Source organism: Trichoderma aggressivum, assembly GCF_033847375.1.
Source record: "Trichoderma aggressivum f. europaeum strain CBS 100526 chromosome Unknown scaffold_075, whole genome shotgun sequence".
In the NCBI taxonomy this organism is placed as follows: domain Eukaryota; kingdom Fungi; phylum Ascomycota; class Sordariomycetes; order Hypocreales; family Hypocreaceae; genus Trichoderma; species Trichoderma aggressivum.
Genome location: NW_026946441.1, coordinates 1 through 15737, shown reverse-complemented (window position 1 = coordinate 15737; position 15737 = coordinate 1). Strand labels below are relative to the sequence as shown.

The following is a 15737-nucleotide window of genomic DNA, read 5'->3' as shown; positions in this document are numbered from 1 at the left end:
CCAAACATGTGCCCAAAAGGCTCACACTAGCCGCCACATACCAGGGCTGCTTATCGTCAGATTCTTATTGGCTGCCCTCCCCGGTCTCTTCCTAATTCTCATCCATCATTCAACATCTTCGCGCGCACGCGCCCACACAAAACGAACAAGCAATCGAGCCAGGGCTGACCCCGAGTTTCTGGCCGCCGGTGGGGGCTTCTTGGCTTTGCTGCCGATAATGGGATGATGAGATGCTTCCTCAGTTCGATAGAATGAAAAGAAAAAAGCCTCCCCCATGATATTGGTCCCCCCCCCCTCCCCGAAATCGCTCACGGAGCGGGAGGTGCCATCTCCATTTACGGGTCTCTACGGAGGGCCTTGTAGCGCGGCTGCAATCTCTTAACGCGTGGGGAAGCTATCTTTGTTTGCCTGAATTGCAAAAATTCCGGTTCGTCGGCTCTATCGAGCAGCAGGCACATGTTACACATGCCTCCCACGCAGCAACCCACGAAGCATAGTCTATCTCTTGGTTCCCTTCCCAGGCTCGGCGGCTTTTATATATCTCACATGCGAATGTAACATGTAAAAGATTGTGTCCCCCCCTCAGCTTTAGATGCCATCGTGACACCACACTGTAGGCGAAGAGATAAACTGGCAACCTTTTCGTTGTTGGGGAGCTATTCCGCTTCTCGGTGGAACCCATGAAATGAGGCAAGAGACTGTTCCAAAGGAAGAGCCCTGTTCCGGTCAATACATATACCGATCCGAGGCAGAGCACTGCTTACGGCATCAGTTTATTCATCTCTGTTGACAAGAGGCTCGTTTCTGACACATGCAAGTGGCGCAAACAAAGAGCCTCTGGACACGAGCTGCGGTTCAGCCCCTCAGCAAGCCATTCAAAAGAGACGCCAAAGTAGGGCGAGGCATTGTCCCAATTTCTAGTTCAAAATGCGTACGGATAGTTTTTGTATCTTATGTTTGCCTCGTCCTATTCCCGTTCAAGGAACGAGACAAAGATGACAAGGCTCTCGTCAAAAATGATGAGAGGAATTTATATCATTTCTTCTCCCCTATTGCTTGATTAGATGTGAGCCGGATGATATACATGATTCCTATAAGTGGAGGCTGTTCTGATTACTGTTGCCTCGAAATTCGGCATCTCCCGAAAGATTGGCTCGTGTTCTTCGGCTAGCCCCGTGAAGACAAACTATTTGAATGCGTATTTCCCACAACTATCCGCAATGCATGCAGCGCGAGCAGGCCATGCTATTTCGAAATACGTGACTAAAATGGCCATAGAGCCTCATTACGCGTACTCGTCGAAGAACCAGCGTAGAGTCTCACATTTTTAATAAACTTCCTGTTGGCAATAACGGCTTCGTCGCATGCGTCGTGTCAGCCCTTGGGAGGAAGTTTGTGTCTATTTTCAGACACAATCGTCGAGCTCGGCCCATCGGTAGCTTTAGAGCTACCCCCTAGCAGGTGGAACCGCCTTTACTAGAGCTTACTGCTTTGGAATCCCCTTCAGAAGAGCTTCATATCCGACTGTTAAGGACTGGAGAAGATGCTGGCCCGGATTTGCTCGCTCTTTGTGTAGATGATGGCCTACGAGAGAAATTGGTTTCATTAGTCGTTGTCATGATCTGGGCAGATTTTCAACTTTGAGACTCATCTCTGGGGTGAGATATCTTGCGCTGAAGATGGCTATGCTAACAGTTCACCCAACACCTCCCGACGCCCCGTCAGCATCATTTCCTGGTAGCCCAGCCAAGCGTTCTCGCTGCAAGCCAATCAGCCCACGTCACTGAGCCTCAAGTTCAAGTCCGAAGGCATTGGTCATGCCGAAGCCGAATGGAATCACGAATCACGTCCGGGGCAGAGTTTGGGGCTAGTACTGCCCCTGTCATCGAGTTTTCAGCTGCAATAACAAGTGTTGCCGTGAAATTTGGCATGGGGGGCATTGATATATTAAGGCCATGAGTTGTCAAACATGGCTCTTCTGCTCCGTAGTTTTGTACGCTCTAGTTTCCACAACTCTCTTAACACCGAAAAGGAGCCAGTGTCGTTTTAGCATCACTTTTAGTTCAGCACATCATGTCTCGCCTCATTGACAGACTCCCCATGCCTGAAAAGGTGAGGGAGAAGGAGCTAATTGTCTTCAGCCGCAGCCGGTATGGTCTTTTGGTTCTTCCGGATGTTTAAGTAGCATCTATCTAACGCGTCATCGACCCCTCTAGTGTTGGAACTTTCTCTCTGTATCAAGCTCTCCAGATGCTCGGATACAAGCCCTACCACATGTACGAAGTAGTCCAACAGGGTATTACCCATCTCCAGCTATTCGAAGAGTCTCTACGGTGCAAATACCTGGGCGCTGGAAAACCATACGGCAAGGCCGAATTTGACAAGTGGCTCGCCAACTACGATGTGAGCTTGGCCTCCTCCCTCGTCCCAATATGTTTGACTAGGTTTCATATATACTGACTAGATAAAAACATACAAGGCCATCATCGAGATCCCTCAGTTCTTTATCGAAGAGTTTATCGAATTCTACCCCAATGCGAAATTCATGATTGTCGAGCGCGATGTCGATGCCTGGGAACGATCCGTATACAACAGCATCGCAGAGCCCATCGAGGCGGGAAAGAAATTCCCCTTGAATGTTATCCAATACATTGACTCTTTCATCAAAGTATTTGTTACTCTTCATGATGCATTTGAGCAGGTCATGTTCCATGGAAAGGGCCTGAGAGCGGGCATGGAGGACGCGAAGAGAGATAACGTCTTGGAGTATGTCCCATTTTCACTATAACATATATGCGATGGAAAGCTAACGCCGTACGAACCTGTAGCGCCGAAAAGGTGAAGAGATTGGCTCCAAATGATCAGCTTCTGGCATGCACTCTAGAAGGCGGATTTGGCTGGGAGCAAATTTGTCCTTTCCTCGACAAGGAGATTCCTAAGCAGCGCTACCCTAAAGGTAATGCGCCGGCCGAGTTCCAGGCGCTTTTGAAGAACGTGATTGGACCTCATGTTAGAAACTCGATGCTCAAGGTGTTGGGGACGGCACTGGTGCCTGTGGTTGGAGTGGCCATGTTGACTTATATGAAGTAGGATGGATAGTGGTCGAACCGGTGACATCGATGGAGTTTGGATTTGCGAATCGTTATTACGGCGCATGCTATGTTGGGATTTTTACTGATGCATGTCGGTGTTCGGCATCTTTGGCACGCATTTTGAATTCGTAAATGTATTTCACCGGCTGGCCGGGCTCGGAGTATATATGCTTCAATTCAGGGGAGGGACTGGGGCGTGGACAGATCCCTGTTTTGTCAGCTCTTTTGTGCATCTTGCCTAACGTAATGCTACATATGTGGGTAGATTTTCAAGGCATCTCTAATGTAATGAATGGAATAAAAGGCTACACATTGCGGACATCCTTTGAATCTGGACTGTGTTTTGTTCTCACTACTGACCGGTTGAGATGAGACTCCGACATGTGTGGAAGAAATGTGCCATTGCACCAAATCAAATTGGCAATCCACGATCTCGGTTCCCCCATACAACAGCGGCAATAATAGACTGTGGAAGAATTGTCGACCCTAGCATAACTGGAACCTGTCACTGGGATGTTGGGTATGTTGGAGACTGACCAGCGGATCCCTAGAGACGATATAGCCACCTTCTTACAACTCACCATTGATAACTTATCTGAGCCATTAGAGACACTGTTGTCTAGGTGATTAAGACGAACTCTTTCCCGATATGAACGGAAATTGTAAACGTGTGAGTAAAGTTTACAATTATGAGAAAGAGACAATGATGCCCCTCACGTGTTGCCATGAGCTCAACACGGTGCACCGAGCTTGTGCAAACTTCTCTCTTGCACCTCTTTCTCTCAAAAACAGGCAATATCGCATTCATTACCAAAGGTTGCTTCATCTATTCTATCGTTAATTCTTGATCATTAGACTCCGAACTTTTATTCCGCCGCCATGAGCACCACACCTGGCGACGGCAATATAGCCGCCGAACAAGAAGCGAACATACCGAAGCCATCTACTATCCGAAAGACGACCTCTCTATGGTCGAACGATACATGTCCTACGCATTGTCTCCCTCATATTAATTGCAAATCCTGCCTAAAAGCTGCGGTTTCAAATGCTATCAAAACCAGTGCAGCCCAGTCCCGGGCCTCCGCAACTACTGCAGCGAACTTAAAGCACCAGCCCCTGGAGCCAAAACCAGCTGCAACGTTCCCGAACAATAAATGTCTTACGCATATTACCCCTGATATTCATTGCGCATCCTGCCTAAAAGATACGATTGCACGTGTTGTCCGAGCCACTGCAACCCAGTCCCAGGCCTCCACAACTACTGCAGCGAACATAAAGCCCCAGGCCCAGAAGCCAAAACCAGCTACAACGTTCTCGGACGGTAAATGTCTTAAGCATCCTGTCCCTGATATTAATTGCATATGTTGCAAAAGAGCTGCGATGATACGTGCTGTCCAAGCCGCTACAACAGATCTCCAGGCCGCCACGACTGCTGCATTAAACATAACAAAGCCCCAGGCCCCGGAACCAGAACCAGCTGCAACGCAAGATTTGCCCGAATCCGATCCAAGCAGCAAGTATCTCATTGACCTTGGTACAGATTCTTGTTTCAAAATAAAGTATGTTTGTCGTTTCCTTTCTTTGACGCGATCGCGAGCTGACGTCCTCTAGCCCAATACCCTGCTTGTATTGCACATTCGGCTTAGCAGACGGGGACCCCAGGTATCTGTGTCGAATAGATCACTGTAAGTAACAGATTCTGCCTTGTATCAATGATGGCTCTACTAATCGGGCATTATCAAGTTGCTGGCAATGGGTGCTGCGTCGAATGCAACTTGGCCAGGAAAACCTGCACCCGGGTAAGTTGTACCTCGATCGAGTGAGAGAAAAAGACTAAGACGAGATAGCTTGGGTGCACACCTTCCGAGACGAAAACCCTCGAATTGGTGGGCTGCCGGAAAACCGTTTGCCTGCTTCTTCAGGGGGAAAAGAGTTCACAACAGACTATACTAGTAAGTAGAATGACCTATGTGATGACACCGCGCTTATATATTCGTGGGATAATGTAGATGGTCGGCCTGCTGGTAAATTTGGCAAAAGATCACATTCTTGACTTGTGGAATAGTGGACTTGCTTTGAACCTTATAGGCTGCCACGGGAAATCAAACGCCCCTGCAAACGAGGTGAAGAAGACGAAGAAGAAGAAGAACAGGAAGCCAAAATCCGAGTCTAAAGAAGCGGGCCTCGACAAAGAAGCAAAAGCAAGCGTCGACAAAGAAACGAGCCTTGACGATAAAGCGAGCACCGACAAAGAAGCGAGCATCGACAAAGAAGCGAGCATCGACAAAGAAGCGAGCATCGACGATAAAGCAAGCATCCACAAAGAAGCGAGTCTTAATGTTGAAGCAAGCCCCTATAAAGAAGCAGGCCTCGATAATAAAGCAAAGCCCGATAAAGAAGCAAGCATCGACGATGAAGCAGGCGTCAACACAGAAGCAAGCCCTGTTAAAGAAGCAAGCATTAACGATGAACTGGGCCTCGACAAAGAAGTAGGCATTGATAATGAGGCAGTCATCGATAAAGAAGCAAGCCTTGACGATGAACTAAGCCCCGACAAAGCATCAGGCATTGATAATGAGGCAGGCATTGATCATGAGGCACGCATTGATCATGAGGCACGCATTGATCATGAGGCACGCATCGATCATGAGGCATACATCGATAATAAGGCACCCATCAACAAAGAGGCAATTCCCGAGAGTGAAGCAAGCCTTGACGATAAAGTAAGCCCCGACAAAGCAGCAGGCATCGATAATAAGACAGACATTGATAATGAGACACGCATCAACAGAGAAGCAAGTACAGACACAGACGATTCAGGAGGTGTTTCGCTCTAGCGATAGACCCCTCGGAGACTCCGCTCGCGTCTTGGACATGACGATTTCCCTTGGCTTTTGGTTATCTAGAGCGAAGATGTGTTTGCAGGAATACGAGTTCAATAGCGAGTGTATTTTGTCTAGCGAACACTAGGGCAGGTAGTACAAATTCACATACCCAGCAGCTTACATGACATACGAACCTTATCCGTCTAGATGATGTTGATCCATGCAGTAGAGATAGTAGTAGCAGATAGTTCGCAGAGGGGATAGAGTACAGTGGATAGCTAAAAGATAGCTACAAGAAGAGGGTAGCGATAGCAGCAGATACGTTGTACTTGAAGGGCCAGGGGGATGAAAGGCGCTTCTTCTGCTTCTCACTATGACACATAAATGGTAATCAGGAACGGTCGCCAGGGTGTGTCAGATACATGTAACGAGTATCCACTCGGCAAACAAAATATAGCAGGCTGTCAGACTGCCTAATGCACGTGTTGTGTGGTTTATCCTTTCGTCTTGTCACCTTTCAATGGATGCCTTGATTTTGCCAAAATAGGGTTATTGCTCTGCAACTCTGCGCAGCCTAGGAAGCGTCCAGCATGCCGAATTACGGAATCCTGGGTTGTTATTAGTGCAATGGCGCATCCGACTACTATGAGACAATAACATTATGGCAAAACTTTAATCCCCAGTTGTCTCAAAAGATGACGGACTGACAGGGGTTTGGTGGCGCCCGTAATGAGGAGATGTGCCTCATGCCACGCTCGGAAGCCAGATGCCGCCTTATCACAGATTCAACAAGGGAAAAACATCCCAAAGAGTGTCCGGTTTAGTGATGGCAAGGGCTCTTGGCAGCCATATCAGTCAACACGGCGCGTGTGGAATGGCGCTATCGTGGTGATGGGAGCTCGCAGCCAACGGCTAATTCGCCTCGAGGTTCAGGTTGGATAAGTGCTTGCTCTAGCGTGCGACCAAAGGCACAAGCTTGGCAAACAGACGCACCTATGAGATTCCAGCCTGGACAACCCCCGGCCAGGTCCCCGCTCCCGTGCCGACGGAACGGCCTTTGACTTTTAACATTTGACGCTTGGCGTGGCCGAGTCGGGAAGGTTGCATGAACCTGAGCGTTCCGAAGGGAGAAGCTGGCTTTGGCTCGAGGGCTCTCGATTATTGGAATTTCATGCGAGTGTTGGCGCTGTGAGTGGGTTTTGGGAGAGGGGGGAGAGCAGGAGGAGGTTCTTGGCAGTCTAAAGGCCCGAATCTGAGTCTACGGAGTAAATGCCGGCGGAAGTTGAAGGCTGCCAAGTGAGAGGGAGCACGTGTAAGTTGAAAGCCCCCTTCGATGTAAAGGTTGGGGCAGATTCAACCGGTAGTCGGTGCATTGCATGAGGAGGAGGAGGAGGAGGAGGACAAGCAAGGATGATTGCACGTATATAAGTCGGTCCCCGTGCCGTCTTGGCGATGGGAATCTGGAGGACGCCTTCATCTGCTGTCTCTTCCAGCCTCCCCCGAGCTGAGCTGAGCCTTTGTTGGAGCCCATCTGTGTCACCATGAAGTCGGCCTTTGTTTACCTCGCGTCCGCGCTGGCGACGCTGTCGCTGGCCAGTCCCGTCAAGAACCTCCGGGCCGAGCCGACTGATCTGCCGCGTCTGATTGTCTACTTCCAGACGACCCACGACCAGAGCAACAACCCCATCTCGATGCTGCCGCTCATCAACGAAAAGGGCATTGCGCTGACGCATCTGATTGTGTGCTCGTTCCACATCAACCAGGGCGGCGTCGTGCACCTCAACGACTTCCCGCCCGATGACCCTCACTTCTACACGCTGTGGAATGAGACCATCACGATGAAGCAGGCCGGCGTCAAGGTCATGGGCATGGTGGGCGGAGCTGCCGCCGGATCCTTCAACACGGCGACGCTGGACTCTACCGACTCGGCCACCTTTGAGCACTACTACGGCCAGCTGCGCGATACCATCACCAACTTCCAGCTCGAGGGCATGGATCTCGACGTCGAGCAGCCCATGAGCCTGGCCGGTATCACGCGCCTCATTTCTCGTCTCAGGGCAGACTTTGGCCCAGACTTCCTCATCACACTGGCACCAGTCGCGTCGGCGCTGGAGAACAGCTCCAACCTCTCTGGCTTCAACTACAACTCCCTGAGGTCTGCGCAGAGCTCCAACATTGACTGGTACAACACGCAGTTCTACAGCGGCTTCGGCACCATGGCGACGACAAACGACTATGACCGCATCGTGGCCAATGGCTACACGCCCGACACGGTTGTGGCCGGACAGCTGACGTCGCCCGATGGAGGCGGCTGGATTCCCACGAGCAATCTCAACACCACCATCATCTCGCTGGTCAACGAGTACGGCCAGATTGGCGGTGTCATGGGCTGGGAGTACTTCAACAGCTTGCCCGGTGGCACAGCGGAGCCGTGGGAGTGGGCGCAGATTGTGACCGAGATTCTGCGTCCCAACTTGGTGCCGGACCTGAAGATTACTCAGGAAGATGCCGACCGTCTGCAGACTGCTTATGCCGACAGCGTCAAGGCGACGGGTAAGGACAAGAGCTTTGTCAAGAAGCCGTCGGTGAATTACCATGCCATGGTCAACGCTTAGGCGTGAAGCTGAGGCTATATATATGTATATACATTCATATGCTGGATACAATTGTTTATATATCTAGATGACTACTAGCGAGATATCCATGAAGCAAGAATGAAATTGAAATGAACTTTTTGATGCAACGGATGATTGTTTACAAAGTGCTGTGGTAACGAAGAATAGCCTGATGTCTTGGTTGGAATCAAGCATATGTCTAAGTGTAACTAGGCGATCCAGTGATCGCCTTGCAGGGGGTCTCGCAGCGTGTAACCTTGCATAAGCCGGGGTGGTCATCTGGGCGACGATCGAGGTAAGAATCGGGACGATCATGGGACGGTGTGATGCACTGGATCAAAAACGGTGCAGATCTTTTGTGGTTGGCGAGGGAGTTTGGTGGGACGGTTATTGTTGTTGAGGCATCTAAGTCATGTACATATGCATCTACAGGTACGGAGCAGCTTCACGGAACTGGAGGGGAAAACGAGGTGTGATTCATGTTATACAAGTACGCTCAGTGATATGCACGTGTCCTATATCAAAGCATCTCCTCAGCTCACTCATCATCCATCGTTGATTGTGCATCTCACGCGGCTGTTGAGAGCATCCTCTCCTGACGCATTGAATCCCACCACGCCGACTCCCGCCACCCGTTCAAGGACTTGGGATACTCGGGCATCCTCCCCTCCAGAGTCGCATCGTGCGAAATCGCCACGAATACAGTCTCGTCTTGGTCTAGCTTTCTGAGTCTCTCAATGGACTTGATAGCTACAGCTGTGTCGTGATGTATGCTGGTTCCGCCAGGGCATCCTGTGAGGCTCACTTGGCGGCTGCCATTGAGCAGATTGCGATGATGACAACAATCACCACCCAAGAGGACCCATTCATCGGGCTTGGTCTGGGCTAATCCCATGATGTGGCCTGGGAGATGACCTGGAGTGTCAATAATGAAGAAGCTACCATCGCCGAAGAAGTCGTGGACGTTTGAGAAAGGGCCTAGGGAAGTCCACTTGTCGTTGGTCCAGCTCAGCTCCGTGTAGTTGTCACGCTCGAGGAGCGAGCCCAGCATCGTGGAATTCGGGTTAGTGGGATACGCTGGCAATGCACCCTCTTTTGTTCCCGGCCCTGTGATGTAAGGAGTATCGGGAAATGTCGAGGGGTCGCCAATGTGGTCAAAGTGAATGTGGCTGATGACGATGGCGCTGAGGGAGTCTGGCGAGACTGGACCCTCGGAAAGCAGATCGCGCACATCCTTGGGGACTTGACACTCGAAGATGTAATCCAAGGATCTATTGAGTGGCGGAATGATATCTAGGTTCTAAAAGTTCGAGACAGAGTTAGCCTGGGTTAAAGTAGTATTGATATACGTGATATATAGACTCTGTAAGTAAGGACGCACCTTTGGTAAACCAACATCAAACATAATATTCTTTCCCGAGGGATGGCATATGAGGAAACTATAGTCGGGAAAGCGATTTCGCACTTTGATAATATCATCGTCGCCGTCTTCAAATAGCCATTTGTCCGGTAAATGAACCCACCCCGTTGGAAGGGCGTAGACTTGGACGTTCTTGGAGGAGGCAAACGACGACAAGAGACCCATGGCGAGAAAGGGCAAAGACGGGGTTTAATTAGCAACTGAGTCAATTAATTGAATGATGAAGTAGTAAATCTACCGGAACACATGTATGGATCTTGCTTTCTTATATGATTCTACAGAGTGCGTATCGTAGGCGCGAGCGTATCGTAGGTGTGAGCGTATCGTAGGCGAGCCTTTACGAGCATCTCCGGTTTCGTTCCGGAGCCAGGAGCCAGACCGGACAAGTTCTCGACCCCGTAATCCCCGGTCATCATTTGGCCAAGTTATATATTCTATGTACTATTTCTCGGGTTTATAGACCATATTTTGGTTAAACTGACAAACAGCGCATCTGCAAGCCCGCTTTAGACCGGACGCCGCTGGTAGGTTGTGACAACAGGGCGCAGTGTGACTCAAACCGACGCCCTCCAGTGTAAGATGACTAAAACCAAGAAACAAAAAGCGAGCAACAAATAATTCTAGCGACGAGTTTTGGACATGGATCAGAAGCGATCCGGACATGTTCGGGCGTAGTCACGGAGTTTACAGACCGAGTTGTAGGCTTCCGTGCTTTCTCACTGTCAGCGCGGATCACGATGCGTTGGATTTAGTGCATAATGGTAAGTTGTGACAGGGGCTTGTCAGATGCTTACATACATGTATGCGTACTTGGAGTTTTCTATATACTGCTTGATGCCCACCGATGTTTTGCTGGTCTTCTTATAATGCTCTTTCACTTCCAAGTTTAATGAAACACGTGAGCTATGGAATATATGCGGCAACGCGATTGGCCTTGCCAACTTGACTGTTTCAACTGTCTTGGTATTAACTATAGACGTATGACTACATATTCGAGCCGGTTTCTATCCATTTGATGCACCCCATTTTTTAAACAACAATCCACATACGCCTCATTTTTAACCTCATCAAATCATCTTAGTGCTTGTGCTCATGGTCATGGTCGGTTCCGCAGCATGAGCCACCCATAGCGGCTCTGGCAAGCTGGGCCCGAGTAGCAGGACGAGCTGCGGGCAGCAGGTCTCGGCCCATGAGATCAGGTAGAGGCGAGGTATCACGAGCCTCAGCAGAGCCCTCCTCGCGCTTGGCAATGTTGGAAGTGTAGACCATGTTGAGCCAGTTGGCCAGACGGTATCCGCCCTTTGCAATCTGCAGCTCGACGGTGTCGATAACAGAGTTGTAGTAAGTAGGGTACAGGTCGCCCTTTTGCAGGGCAGCAGCGCCGTTGGGCATGACGACGGTGCAGACGAGGGCGTTGGCGTCGGTGGCCCAGCGAGTGGCAGTGGTGATGACATCGCTGATGGTGTCGCCCTTGATCCAGCTTGCGGCCTGGGACTTGTACGATCCAGAAGTGATTTCGCTGACAAGCGTGTTGGCCCAGGTCTGAGCATCGGACAGAGAGTCGCCGCCAATGAGGGCCTCGGGGATATAAGTGTCCCAGTCGGAGTGCAGGTTGTCGCTGTAGCCCTGGAACGTGACGCTGATGTCGTTGCCACCAACCTCGTAGGCCTCGTCGTGCAGGGGCTGCGTCATGTCGCCTACAAAGTGGACGAGGAACTTGAGAGCCTCGGCGACGTTGGCCTTGGAGAGGCGGCCGTCTCCAACCCGCTGGGTGTAGTTGGCCATGGCCGAGATGGAGCAGCCAGCACTGCCGCAGTCTCGGGCATAGTTGACATTGCAGGAGGATGGAGGGCTGTCCTCAGCGTCGATGAAGTGGAAGGGAGCCGAAAACTTGCCAGCCGCAGTGGTGCGGTAGGTGTCAGCCCAAGAGGCGATGCCGGCCAAATAAGAGCTGGAGGTGTCATTGAGAACTCCCTGAGCCCTGTTGTCTTTTGTCAGTGTCCTTGTCCATTGTTCTCCGCGATAATTCATCCACATTTAACACTTACCATGATGCCGTGGCAGAGTTCAGGTAGTGCTGCGCAACGTAGGCGACGGTTGCGTGGCCCAAGACTCCCCAAGCATTGGCGCCCTGGAGCGTAGCCAGAGTCACCAAGGCGACCTTTGAGATGGAAGACATTGTTGTGATGATATTTTAGCTGCGCTTAGCTTTGCAGATCAGATGGATCTCCCCGAGGTCTTGGCAGACTCAGAGGACCGTCATCTTGGCAAGCTGGACATCTGGTTTTATATCTTTGAATCATAGTCTCGTTTTTTTTTCTAGTCCTGCCAGCGTCAAACAATCATCCCTAATCTTTTCTCTCCCTTCTTCTCTCCCATAGCCGTATCAGGAGCCCTATCTCGACCACGACCTATCCAGAACCGATCTCATGAGCTTCCCCGCGGCCTTGATGCCCGTTTCAGCAGGTCAACAGGATCGGCATTGCGCATGGCCGGCGATTCGGCATCTAGCGTAGCCGCCCTGAGGGCGTGCATGTGCCATCTTGATAGTGTGATAGGAGGATAGACGTGCGGGACTTTTGGCTGCCCTTGTGCTGCCCGATTTGGCTTCGGTCTGCAAAGTGTGTGTGTGTGTCTGAATGAACATGGACGAGCCGACACTAGCGAGGTGTTTTGTGCAGGCAGGGCAACGAAGCGAGCCCTATTTCCCGGGTATTTTAGATCTGGATTGAGCTTGATGGAAGATGCGGCAAAGGCCAATGTGGATGATTAATATACCCATACATGAAGAATTAGCTGGAAAATAGAGGTTGGGCCTATTGAAGGCCAGATTCAAGGCGCGTGTGATGGATTCCCCGTTCTAGACATTTCGCCAGCAGGGGCGTCTCCTTGTCCTCACTTTGATAGAGGTCCAAGTACACTATTGTAGATTGTGTGCAGATCTTGATGTTTATTTTGGTGCTTGAGTCAAGGAGATGCCTAGAACAGCATAATGTGTTGCTGTCTAGATGTAACCAGGTGGTGGGCTAGCAGAATCTAGCATCCTATATTAGCAGCCAAGCCCGCCGTTGTTATTTTGGTGCCGCTCCATCCACCGCTATTTTGAATAGATGTTCAATGTTATAAGGGACCATGGAGCACACATTCTCTTGATATACGAAACAACTATGTTTACTTGGACCGTGTTAACGCGTCTGCCAACTTGCCCAATACAACATAACCTTTACGGGCCGGCCCGGGCTAGATTGATCCTGCTGCTTGGTAACATTGAAGCCCGCCAACACTGTGGACATTGTGCCCTTGTGGAGGAATAACAATTCAAGTAGACGCTTAAGGCTAATTCAACCATACCACTCTAGATTCTGCTAGTTGAACAGCCTGGATTCAACGGCTTTCTTATCTCTCAGAGGACACAAGAAAAACGGCAAAATGGTGCCGTTTTACTCCGTTTTTGCCCCTCTCACTTCTAGCCCCCTGAACACGCGAGCCTCCACTATTCGCGTGCTTCACATGCTTCTCATGCTGTGTAATCCGGATCATTCTTAATGGAGTCGTCTCCCCGGCTCGGCATTGGGTACCAATTGGGCCTTTTCCTCGATGCAACCCCCTGCATCCTTCTCACACCACCGTTGCTCCTTTTCCCCCCGCAGAGCAATTGGGGGATCCTCTCAGCTTAACTGGCCCTCAGACTAACCCTTTCCATGTTCCAATTCAGCTGGCAATAGATTGCAAGAAAGACGCCCAATCTACGGAGATCAAGTAAGGCGGAGAATTTAGTGCTACAACCACTGGTGCTGATACACAATCCATATTAACCTAGTCTGTAGATGTCCAACAAAATCACCGACGCTCGCCTGGAATGGCTAGAGGCGACAAAGCGGCGGAAAAGCTTGCTCCTCCAGCAGCTTGAAGAGGAGGAGAAGAAGATGGGGGGCGACAACGAGGACATTGTGTCCTCTTCGGCGGGTGGTGATGGTGCCGCGGCGGCAGCGGCAGCGCGACAAGATCCCGACAAGGCGCAGGACGCGCTCAACACGCATCAATTGAACATTGACCGATTCAAGGAGGAGCTTGCGGCGATTGAAAAGGAGTTCGAGTCCTGGCAGGAAATGGGATTCAGCTTGCCCGCTTCCAAGTGAGGGCCGGCAACGGAAAAGAAAAGTCAACGCATTGGGTTGCTTGCTTGGAGCAGAACGTTTCGTCTGCTCTTCTTCTTTCTTCTTCTCTATACATATTTTGCTCGCTTGTCGGGGATTCTTTTGCCTGCGCTTTCATGCTATCACGTATATCACGAATTAGATGACGATACGATAAGTCAATGACAGCCAGCTTTCTATGCAAACACTCGGAAACCACCGAAGATATATACATGGTGGTGATATTTTTTCTCCTCTAGTTATTCTCTTTGTTTTTGGCATATCTCTTGAACAAGATGAATGAGATGACGCGCGGGCAATAGCCACCATCAAACCTTTGAGTGTATTGTTCATGAAGACTCTCTCTTCAATGACCTCTTCAATATTCTTGATGTAATCCCTTGTGCTGTGATAAATGGACCCAATGCTATCTTTGCTGAGCGGATCATCGCCCAGTAGAGTCATCAGAGCCACATAGCCCTTGCATTCGAGGCCGCAGAAGCCATTCTCCGCGCAAAATGACGCGTGCGACGCGAACGCTGCGTCGCCGGCGCTCTTGCAGGCGGCATCGCTCGAAGACACCACGGGAACGAGATTTCTCTGCAAGAAATTGATGGCACCCGTTAAGGACTTTCGTCCGTGAGAAAAGCGATCGAGGTTTTCGATGAACTTGTTGCAGATCTTGTGTCCGTAATCGAGGGCGTACGAGTGTGTGCTTCCGTCACAGGGCTCTGAGGTCTCAACGCACTCTTTGAAAAAGTCACAGTTGTGAAGCGGAGGGTTTTAACAAGTGTTTGCGAACATCGGTGACGCGTATTTGGAACTGCAAATATTGTTTTGAACGGCCGCCGAGACTCGACTTCTGGCTCGACATGGGTTTCAAAGTGCGGCTCAATCATGATTGCTATTCAGTTTTGTTTCGATGCGTTATCAGTGGCTCAACACACTTGCATTAATTTGAGGCCGTATTTATGTCTCATCTACCTCCGCTGACTTACAACATGTTGATAGCGTATCTTACCAACTACCAATTTACTATTTCTAAAGGGTAGCTAGAGCTTCAACTTTTCGGTACTCGTGCTCGACGCCCTTGTAATGAAATAGTATCTTGGTCTTATGTACCCTGGGCTACCCTATAAATAGGCCTGCCACCGATGGTGTTGGAATTGCGAGTTTTCGCAGCAGCAGCCATTATCTTGGCAGTGGTTGCCGTCGGTTTCTTATCGCCTTTAGCCATTGTGGCTGTTTGTGACTTCGGTTGGCCGTTGACTTATCTTGTAGTTGTTGCAAGGGTTCGTTGCTTTTGTGGTGCGTTGTCTCGTCGAGTGGTCTTTTGACCTTGAAAGCGTTGCGTGCGCAATTTATTTTCAAGGATTGTCGCTGCCTTTTATAACCTGACGGAACGATTAGCCTATCTAGTCTGGTTGAGTTATTGAACTATAAGTTGCGGGCTTGAAGCCAGTTGCGTTGTGCTTGAACCTTGTTGTTCGGGCCTTTTTGCGCATGTATTTTGAGTTTGGTCTTGAACCTTGATTAGCGGTTATACTTTGTGGCCTGGATCTTCGAGGTTTGACTTGGTCGGCTGTGGCCAATCAGGTTGAGCTACGGATTGATTCTGGATTTTGAACCAAAGGCTGGGGCGTAGCCTT

The 15737-nt window shown here is 50.1% G+C and overlaps 6 protein-coding genes across 6 annotated transcripts; 4 read left to right on the top strand and 2 right to left on the bottom strand.

The window, feature by feature from the left end:
- Positions 1 to 2073: 2073 nt before the first annotated feature.
- Triagg1_10489 (uncharacterized protein) lies at positions 2074 to 3090 on the top strand (the record flags this gene model as incomplete). The annotated part of the gene is made up of 4 exons (XM_062894566.1): positions 2074 to 2150; positions 2217 to 2403; positions 2480 to 2766; positions 2829 to 3090. 4 exons carry the CDS (start codon positions 2074 to 2076, stop codon positions 3088 to 3090), a joined length of 813 nt encoding a protein of 270 aa, XP_062750521.1.
- Positions 3091 to 3971: 881 nt separating this feature from the next.
- Triagg1_10488 (uncharacterized protein) lies at positions 3972 to 5929 on the top strand (the record flags this gene model as incomplete). The annotated part of the gene is made up of 6 exons (XM_062894565.1): positions 3972 to 4413; positions 4492 to 4651; positions 4704 to 4754; positions 4836 to 4891; positions 4940 to 5044; positions 5181 to 5929. The coding sequence occupies 6 exons, from the start codon at positions 3972 to 3974 to the stop codon at positions 5927 to 5929; spliced, it is 1563 nt and encodes a 520-aa protein (XP_062750520.1).
- A 1529-nt stretch (positions 5930 to 7458) lies between these two features.
- Triagg1_10487 (CAZyme family GH18) lies at positions 7459 to 8532 on the top strand (the record flags this gene model as incomplete). Its single annotated transcript, XM_062894564.1, has 1 exon — positions 7459 to 8532. The coding sequence occupies one exon, from the start codon at positions 7459 to 7461 to the stop codon at positions 8530 to 8532; it is 1074 nt and encodes a 357-aa protein (XP_062750519.1).
- A 568-nt stretch (positions 8533 to 9100) lies between these two features.
- On the bottom strand, positions 9101 to 10117 carry Triagg1_10486 (uncharacterized protein; the record flags this gene model as incomplete). Its single annotated transcript, XM_062894562.1, has 2 exons — positions 9101 to 9832; positions 9914 to 10117. 2 exons carry the CDS (start codon positions 10115 to 10117, stop codon positions 9101 to 9103), a joined length of 936 nt encoding a protein of 311 aa, XP_062750518.1.
- Positions 10118 to 11029: 912 nt separating this feature from the next.
- On the bottom strand, positions 11030 to 12131 carry Triagg1_10485 (uncharacterized protein; the record flags this gene model as incomplete). Its single annotated transcript, XM_062894561.1, has 2 exons — positions 11030 to 11933; positions 12001 to 12131. 2 exons carry the CDS (start codon positions 12129 to 12131, stop codon positions 11030 to 11032), a joined length of 1035 nt encoding a protein of 344 aa, XP_062750517.1.
- Positions 12132 to 13779: 1648 nt separating this feature from the next.
- On the top strand, positions 13780 to 14091 carry Triagg1_10484 (uncharacterized protein; the record flags this gene model as incomplete). The annotated part of the gene is made up of 1 exon (XM_062894560.1): positions 13780 to 14091. One exon carries the CDS (start codon positions 13780 to 13782, stop codon positions 14089 to 14091), a length of 312 nt encoding a protein of 103 aa, XP_062750516.1.
- Between the last annotated feature and the right edge of the window lie 1646 nt (positions 14092 to 15737).